General features: G+C 37.2%; 1 protein-coding gene across 3 annotated transcripts; it reads left to right on the forward strand.

The window, feature by feature from the left end:
* Positions 1-2469: 2469 nt before the first annotated feature.
* nppa (natriuretic peptide A) lies at positions 2470-8235 on the forward strand. Of its 3 annotated transcripts, none has more exons than XM_044352632.1 (3): positions 2470-2654; positions 5555-5873; positions 7982-8235. In XM_044352632.1, exons 1-3 carry the CDS (start codon positions 2544-2546, stop codon positions 7984-7986), a joined length of 435 nt encoding a protein of 144 aa, XP_044208567.1. In that variant the 5' UTR covers positions 2470-2543; the 3' UTR covers positions 7987-8235. The 3 variants fall into 3 exon arrangements, with proteins under 3 accessions (XP_044208567.1, XP_044208568.1, XP_044208566.1); XM_044352633.1 differs by having other exon boundaries at positions 7987-8235; XM_044352631.1 differs by lacking the exon at positions 7982-8235 and having other exon boundaries at positions 5555-5911.
* Positions 8236-9892: the final 1657 nt, after the last annotated feature.

The following is a 9892-nucleotide window of genomic DNA, read 5'->3' on the forward strand; positions in this document are numbered from 1 at the left end:
AAAATGGACTCCCTTTGTCTCCTGGGCGCCATTTCTGGCTATCAGGCTTTGGAACTTGCATGCAGGCCTGCCTTTGTCTCATGGAGTATGAGGCCCAACACCCAGAAGGATCAATAATTGGTCCTCTGTCATTTACTCTATACATAAATAATATTACTTTCCAAGTGAACTCTGCAACACCCATTTTACGGAGATGATATTATCTTGTATGCCTTGGCTTTACTGCAAACAAGGTCTTCTCCAGGTTAAAGTCTGTTTATGATAACCTCCAGTCTAGAGCACTTTTACAGATTTAAAGCTTCATCTAAACTCCAAAGAGACAAATTAGTACATTTTACAAGAGCAGAAAGCTCTGATGTTCCCATTCATATCCTATCCATACATTCAAATGAAATGTAATGGTTAAATAGCAGATTGTCCTACAAGGCTTAACTGCTCGCTCAAAAAACTAAAAATTCAAAGTTGATTTGATCGATTGGTTTATTGATTGATTGATGTGTAAAAAGGAAAATGAGTGGAGTTAACTTTATTGCCATCACATCAAAAGTAGGAACCTGGCTTGGTGAACTCATAGTGCAATAAGACAAAATTCACCACTACAATACACAACATATTAACTAAACCAATTTATAAATAAATATATTAAAATACATAAAATACCATAAATAAATACAAAGAATCTAAGATGTTCCCTAAAGTGCCAGTTTTACTGTTGAAGAGTGGAATAGCCTCAGAGCAAGTCTTTGTCCTGAATGCCTGATATTTGAAATTAAGTTGTTAGTATCTCCTCTCAGAAAGTATGAATCATCCCCAACAACAATATAAAAAAACAATATTCATAAAGCTGAACTTTTTAAATGGGAATGACAGATGTAGGAAGTAGCCAGTCATTTTAGATGCAGTCTTAACTATTTTCTCTAATGCATTTGTTTCAGCAATAGTCAAGAAATAGGTCACCAAATCAAACTTACCAAATTAAAATTAGCACACTTTCGGCAACTGATCTGTAAAACTGTGAAAAACTGAACCATAGTTTCCCTGGAAACTCCTCATTTGAATTTCCTAAAAAGTGTCATCTCTGATGAGCCAACATTAAGATTTTGTAAACATTTAAGGTTCACAGTGAGATAATAGTGCTAAGAAATTTAAACTGTGCCACATTCTAAAGTGGTTTTCTGGCAATTTCAAGAGCTAGTTATCCACCTTCCCCTCTTCCAAAGTCTACAATCATCTTAAATTTTTACAATATTAAAATGAGATTATTTCAACTGCACCAGCTCATACAGTAAGATCAAACAACTCCCTCCTATATGCTAATTTTGCCTGTTCATGTCACTATCTCAACCATCATAGGCAAAATTGACTATTTTCACTGAATCATCAAAGGTAGCACTTTGTATACAGGGAATAAAGCAGTGGAAACGTGTAGCAATTGCCCAGGGAGACCCAATGTTAATTGTAATTGGGTTGGGCTAATACTGAGAGATAAAGGAATTGTCTGACAATGTCTGATTCTGTTCATAAAATATATTGAATAAGATATATTTCATACTGTGCTTATTGCTGCTTTTTCAAATAACTGTGCATACAGTCACCAAGCACTTTATTAGGAATACCTGTGCAATCTAATGCAATCCAATACAATAGCTCTGCTATAAATTCTAGTGTTTAATAGTTTAATATTTGTTTATTATTAATGTTTAATATTTTGTCCACCTCATTAATATGCATGAGGGTGGCTTTATAATGAACACACTTTCTATTATAATGCTATCCAGTACATCACCACCCCCAGTACTCCATAATAAACATTAGTAGAATTATCACCTTTCTGACAATGTCAACAAAAACTGAAAATGTATAAGTTTCATAAGAGTAGAATTCATGGCAGAACTGTTGTAATGGATTGCATTAGATTGTACAGGTGTTCTTAATAAAGTCTGTGGTGAGTGGATATATCAGTGATCAAGACAAAGTTCAGTTTCATCACCTATCATAATGACCACAGTCTATTATGAAAGCACTACATGTCTTTGTTTCCTTCTCTTATTTTGGAGGGAATGCCTCCATTCATCCGTGGAGCAGCAGAGCCTAGTTTTAACCTACTATGGTATTTATCAGGCTCAAGAGTGTAGACAGTGTTGAGTATTTGCATGGGGAATGCTGCATTCCTGTCAATATACACCACGACTGAGCTCAGAGGTCCGAGATGGCTCCTGAGGTCATGCCACCATCGGCTGGTAAGTGTGATGATACACAGACACATATACTGTACAAACACACACAGACACAGACACACACACAGACACACACACACACATCACCCACCACCAAGCACCACTTAAAAGTACATCTGACCAGCTGCCTTATCATGCAGAGGTGTCAGAATGTACTTGAGGCGATCTACAAAATGATGAGCCACTGACACTGACTGTCTGCTACATGGTAAGTGTGTGTATGTGCGTGTGTGTATTGTGTTTTAGCACGTATATAAAAGCTTGCAGTGCTGGCTATAGTATCACTAGCAGCAGCAGAAGGATAACATGAGGACTGCGGTCCTATGGGTCCTGCTGGCCCTGCTGTGTCAGCACGCACTGGTTAACAGCCATGTACTGGGAAGGCCCTCCTCTACCAGTGACCTGGCCCAGCTGAAGGTAAGAGACCATCTCACCCCTCTAGTCATCACACCTGTTTGTCTTAAGACTGCTCTGAGGAAGGGCAGGTTTATTGAGAATTAAAGATAGGGAGTAAGATAACAATTTAGTGTATTCCAATGTCAAAGATGAGTGGGGCTGTTGTGTTCATCCACATCTGTGTCTGTAACTTATGAATTCCTCATTTTTGCATCTGGATAGACATGGGGTAGGATATTGTCACCTTGATGCGTCGTCTTATGCTAAACTGGGCTGGTCATGGAATTGACTTTATCTGCATTCACCAATTCTTTCGGCCTCTTGGGGGCAGCGCAACAAGCTGTAAAAACAGCAATGAAATCACTGTGAAGTTGATATGGGCAACATGTTAGCAAACAGTTAATTATTTAAGCATCCAGCAGGCACAGAGCCACATTATTATTTATTTGAAGTTGTGTTTCTGGCAATGTGATGAATGTTAGTCCAACATTCACTCTATTTGTGCTTAATTGTCATTGTCCTTTTTAGCTCTAGTTTGGTCACCAGCTCCTGAGAAAAATGTTTGTCTCTTTAGCTGCTAAATGCTCCATTATGTCCACCATTTAGTCTCTAACTGTGTCTGTCTGTTTGGTGCTGAGATGGGAAGTGTACACTGGGTTTATCAGAGCTTTTTCACTTAAATCAGAAGTTTGCTGTTTTAAGAGTTCTCTTCCCACCCCAGTATAATAGTGGTGAATGTATTTTTATTTGTTTTGCACAGAGCAGTTAAAATTACATTTTTAAAAATCTTTCCGGAAACAATCCTGGTTACTTTGGAAAAATTCACAGAACACACTGTTAACAGGTTTCTTTAGAAACACTTTCTACCAAAGTAAGAGTCCCTATGAAAACTTTTGACAATGAGGTTTCACTGGTGTTATTTAATCAACATCAAAATTATGTCAAAAATGTTATGTGCTTAACTGTGATTGTCCACAAAGTTCAAATATGTTGCTAGATAATGAATGTCTGCTTTAGAGAGGCAGTTAAATCTTGTTTGCAGTGTAACTGTGGGGAGAAAAAGGCTGTGCTCATATATTGTTCTCTAAGTGGATCGCCCACAACCTCCCTTGGCACAACAGTATTTTCATAGCAGTTTCTTCTGCTCCAGTGTTTGGGAGAAGCTAGGCTAAACATTTCCAGCTCCAGATGTTTTAATTAAATGCACAGGGATTAAACTGATATTTATTTTCTAACCCTAACCCTTGGAGCAATATTTCACAAAATTACTTTAATGAAGGAATGTTATTCGTTAAGCATTGGTGGAAATGGTGGAGGTATTGGTAGGTGTATTTTGGTTTCCAGTCTTAATGCTGAGCTAAACCATGTCCTGATTCCAGCTTTGTAGTTTTACAGACATCTCACTCTAAAAAAGAAAACAAATAAGCATGTTTCCACAAGTGTTGAACTATTCCTTTACCACTGAGTCAGTGGTAATAATTAACACCATACACTCACCGCCCACTTTATTAGGAACACCTGTGCATGTATAGTACTTTCATAATAGACTGTGGTCATTATGATAGGTGATGAAACTGCTGTTCGTATTGGTCACTGATATATCCACTCACCATGGACTTTATTAAGAACACCTGTACAATCTAATGCAATCCAATACAACAGCTCTGCTATAAATTCTACATTGACGAAGCTTATACATTTTCAGTTTTTTTTATTGTCAGAAAGGTGATAATTCTATTTTATGTTTATTACTGAGGTCGTAGTGGGTGGTGGTGGTGTACTAGGGTGCCTTATATTGAATGATGTTCCTAATATTTTGTCCACTGCATTAACTTACATGAGGGGGGCAAAATATAAGGAACACTTTTCAATATAATGCACTCCAGTACATCACCACCACCCACTACGACCTCAAAAATAAACATCAAGTAGAATTATCACTGTTCTGCCCCAGGCTTTTGAGTTCTTTTAGCAGTGTTTTAGTACCTCCTAGTGGTGGGTTTGTTTGAACAGGAAGTAACCTGTCTGTACAAGAAATAGTTTTCATGTGATCTGAAAGCAGCCTTTTCTTCTCAAGCAGACTGAGGAGCAGACATGTATCTCATCTGCCACCATCCCTTTGTTTAAGCTTGTGAAAGTATCATTTGTAAGTTTCTGTGTTATGTAATCTCAAATACTAATCGCATTTGGTGATATTTTGTGAACTTTGTAAGATTATTCTGTAATTGCTGAGAGTTAACGTGTTTGCCTGTTGTAGAGCTGATATAAGTTAAAATAGAATGTAGGCTGTTGTGCGAACTACATTGTATGTCAAGTGCGAGTGCATTATTATAATTTATTAAACATTCATATCAGAAATTCATACATTTTGGTTTAGTTAAAATTAATGTAGTATGCAGCAGTAAGCCATAGCTACCTTGCTGTGTCACCAGCTCCAACAGTATTGAATCGTTTTGTATTTCGTTGTGTTTTCTACAGTTTCACTCTTGATTCATGAATGCATCTACAACGGCATCTTATTAAAGACAAAACTAAGATGATCCCTGACTCTCATGCATTTATTGGACGGAGTTTGGCTTGCTGTTAAATTGTGTTGCCACATAATGAGAACAGTACAATCACCTTTCTGATAATGTCAACAAAGACTGAAAATGTATAAGCTTCGTAAATCTAATGAAGTGGCCGGTGAGTGTATATATACACAATATCATCATTTTGTGCAATGTGACAGCAAAAATGTTATAACCACTTGAGGCATTAGAGTGTCTTGGCTACCTCTAGTTACAGACTGACTAGGGAGCGTATGTTTTCCAATCAGCATGTGTTTCCTTAAAACATGTTGGCAGAATGTAACTTCTTTGGGTCATGACTGTAAGGAAAGTATCATTTATTTGAAACCCATCTTCACCTCTCCACACTAGTCTTTACTGGAGCGCATTGAGGAGACTGTGGCTGAAGCAGCCCAGGAGGAGGCCTCTGAAGCTGACTACACAGGAACAAACCAAGAACCTGAGCGTGGCCAGACCAGCCGAGGATGGAGCCTGGACCAGGAGTTGGACCAAGAACCTTTGATATCAGACAGATCTCAACCACCCGCTGAGGGCCAGAGCAGGGCCGTGAGTCAGAGGAGCCGCCTGCAGGACTTGCTGCTGACCGCCAGGAAACGGGCCTCTGGCTGCTTTGGAGCCAGGATGGATCGAATAGGAAATGCCAGCGGTCTGGGATGCAACAATGGAAGAGGTAAGAATGGCAGGAAGAAATAAGATGAAGTTTGGATGAAGGATGCTAAAGCATGAGGGTAAAGAAACAAGAGTTAGAGTTTACAGCCATGCTAGCAGCTCTGAGCAGCTCTGGCTGTACTTACCCAAGTGGAAAAAAACTATACTTCTGTATATTTCCTAAAAGTACATTTAGTATGACCTCAGTATACATTTTAAATATTTAAAATTACTACTTACAGTCATATTAAATTTAAACCACTCAAGTTATACTTAATATACTGAAAGCTGCCTTAGTCTTAAAAGTCTTAAAACAACAGTTAGGTGCCCAAATGAACACTGAAATAGTTTTTTCTTGCTGTAATAAGTCCTCCTGTTCATACTGACCATTAGAAGATCCCTTCATAATGTACTTACAATGTAACTAATGGGAATCAAAATCCACAGTCCTCCCTCTCCTTCTATAAGCTTCAGATAAACTTTTAAATGCATTTTGCACAAAAGACTGTGTGGACACACTGTAGATTTTGGCCCCTTACATTGAAAGCACATTTGAAGGGAATCTTTTAATAGCCAGTATGAACTGAAGGAATGACTGCAGCGCGGAAAACCTGTCAGTGTTCATATGGACTCCTTCTGAAAAATTGTGAATCTGTCCTTTAATGCTTAAATACACTAAATGTATGTTTTCCTTGTATTTTTGGGTACTGTTGCCTTCCAAAGTAGTACATTAGTATTAAAATATACTTAAAGCATCAGACGTACTGTTGAACTTATAATATATTGCCAATATACTGACATTGAACTTATAGAATTTTACCAATATATTCTGAAGTCAAAAAAATACTTGGAACATACCATTTTTAATATTTCATACATAAATATAAAATACTTCATTTATGGAAATGAGAAAAAAGTATATTACTGTATATTTTCTGAAAGCATTTTAAGCGCACTTATTATAATTATATTAGTATTATAAGTGCACTATATGTTTATATTGAAATCACAAGATACTTGTAGTGAGTGTATTAAAAGTTGTACTTTGGATAAACTTAAATATATTGCAATTGTATTTGGCAGATATTGCTAGGTACTTTAGACTACAAAAATATCACACTAACCTATAAATATACTTACAGTATTAGAAGTATAATTGTTGTGCATAATAAAAATGCACTAATACCTTACTTGTAATGTATTCTCAACATAATGCAAACTGAGACTGAAATAGGCATATACTATATGAATATGCTTAAATACTGACATTAGCATTAATTGCAAAGCGCCACTGTGCCCAATAGTAATGCATGTTACCGTGTGAGTGACCATAGAGAAAGCTGTTTTTAAAGGATGGGTTCACAATTTTTCAAGTTGTCAAGTCAAGTCAAGCTGTTTTAAGACACACCTGAAAAACTGTGAATCTATCTTTAAAGTCTCTCTGTGTTCAGCTCTCAGTACTTTTGCAGCTTCTAACTGAATCTCTGTGGTTTGAAGTTTAGTTTCTATGCTGCGTTCTTGTTTGTAGTTTTTAGATAGCTGCCTTATTTTACTGTGTCTTGATCACTTTCAGCCATACTGGATATGGATGTATAATAGTGGTGCTATTCTTCAACAATAACAGTCCCACACAACACGTTAATTATAAATAGTGCAGGGAGCAATAGTATAAGCAGAAACAGCCACAGTGAGATGTTAGATGAAGAGCTGCAGACAAGAGTTTTTCTGCAAACAGCACACTTCCAACATGTCATCAAGGTACAATACTTCTTTTAGCATGCCATGCTTTGATATGGAAAAACACTCACACCCTGCCAATGCGGCTTGACTGCTCGGTGCTCAGTGTGACTGCCCCACCACAATGAAAAAACCTTATATGTAAAACCTCACAGAGTAGCAAACATGGCTCTTAGTGTTGAAAGATCCAGTATTGATAAGAATAACAAAACCAGTGGTATTTTGTTTGTATTGTCTGAGATCTCTCTAACTGTGGGCTATGATGAACACTGCAGCCTCTTAAGGCTGTTAACATGAAATACATATGAATAAATACATTTCAGTGATGCTACATGACCATTTATTCACAACAAATCTTATTCTGTTGTTGTGTTTGTGTCATTTTTCCATCAGGTTAGGCTGATAGTTTCCTGGGACAGATGTTGGATTATTGTTTTATTATCTCCAACTGAAGACACAACCAAAGACATCGGATATGTATGATTTTGCATTACTGACAGTTCAGCTGTGTGTATCTCTTGTATGTATTTCTGTTTGAAGTGACAAATGGGCTGTTTGTCCATTCCATTAACACCACAAAGGAGATGAATTAAATACATAACTGCATGTGGATTGCTACCAAAATCAAATAAAAATCTCTTTTTTCATATGAAGAATTCAGTAAGTTTTTTTCAGTCCTGGATCATAAGGTTACAGTACATGCTCACTGTTGTTGAAAAATGAAAACTGCTAATTATCTCTCCCCACCAACAGTCTTAAACCACTGCATGAAAAAATCAGTGTCATAATAAATATTAATAATCTCAGTTGGTTTGTGTTGGGTCACTTCTGCTTTTATCATTGTTGTACCCTTTTAATCATCTACTTATCATCACATGTATTGGTATACTGGGATTGGGATCACATGTACTGTACATCTCCTGCTGTCTGTTTTGAAGGGCTTGAAAAGCAAACCATTATACAATCTGTTCCATCTGATGTAATCTGAGAGTGTCACCCTCAAAAGAATAAACAAATTGTGTGCTGGTAGATGAGATCCCCAAGAGAAAAAGTAAAAATTAAAACAAAGTACAAAAGTAAAAGGCAAAAGTAAATTGGAAAAAATAAAAAGAAAACTGCAGAAAATTAAACTTGGATGCAAGTTGCCAACATTTTTTACTGTTTGTTCATTTTTCAAAATGATGTAAATATGTTTTAAACGCCTCTCATACAAAGCATGCTGGAATAGACTCCTCACCTGACCAGGATAACTGTGTCTAGATGGATGGATATAAACCTATGTCACCCATTGCTTTCGACTTGCTGTCAAATAAAAATAGACTGCTGGGAGACAGGTGATTCATGCAGGAAACATGGCTGTGACTCACCCATTAACTACTGTTGTCTGAATGCATTTGACAGCCAACAAGATGGAGACGTCACAGTGGGTTATTACAAAGTAACTGTCACACTGCTCTGTCCAGTTAGATTATGTAGATTATGGAGTTAGTTATGGAGTTATCAATTAAACTCTTGTAATACACCAATGGAGCATTTTAACAGCAGCCAGCTGCTGAGGTAGACCATCCTAAACTGACCTGAGTCCATTGTTCACGCCAAGTTTTATTATCTTGGGAGACTGGCAGGACAGAACAGTGTTGAAGGGAGCTGCTGAGATGTCGGTCTTAACAGTCTGATCCTTGTGATAAGGACAAGTGAAGGTTTTCTTTCCACTGTGCACCAGACTGACCGCATTACTAACTGAGCTACGTTCCCAGGCCAGACTTAATGTGGAAAACTCTGAACAGGGCTTTAGAGAAAGGCTCGCATCTATCGAAGTAGATGTCCCTGCATGAACATGCATCTATTCATTTGTAACTATGAAACTGTCATGTGCAAGTTGTCACTTTAGAATGAGTGTGAACCAAAAAGATTGGTGGAACTGATGCTGAGCCCAGGATAGATGGAAAATCATTTTAAAAAGTACTGTACATAATAAGATTAAAGATCTGCTAGCAGCTGCAATCTTACAATGCACCCTAGAATGCAACAGTCAGTGGTGGAAAGTAAGTAAGTACATTTACTCATGAACTGTACTTAAGGACAATTTTGAGGTACTTGTACTTTGAGTATTTCCATTTGATGCTACTTTATACTTCCACTCCACTACATTTCAGAAGGCAATATTGTACTTTCTACTCCACTGCATTTATTTGACAGCTTTAGTTACTTTTAAGATGAAGATTTGACACAATGGATAATACAACAAGCTTTTAAAATACAACACATTGTTAAAGATTAAACCAGTGGTTTCCAACCTTTTTA

This window comes from Thunnus albacares, chromosome 5, assembly GCF_914725855.1.
Source record: "Thunnus albacares chromosome 5, fThuAlb1.1, whole genome shotgun sequence".
NCBI classification, from domain to species: domain Eukaryota; kingdom Metazoa; phylum Chordata; class Actinopteri; order Scombriformes; family Scombridae; genus Thunnus; species Thunnus albacares.

Coding starts and splice junctions, on each gene's coding strand:
- nppa (XM_044352631.1), top strand. CDS start 2,544: ATGAGGACTGCGGTCCTATGGGTCCTGCTGGCCCTGCTGTGTCAGCAC. Junction 2,655..5,554: donor GTGACCTGGCCCAGCTGAAG/GTAAGAGACCAT, acceptor TCTCCACACTAG/TCTTTACTGGAGCGCATTGA.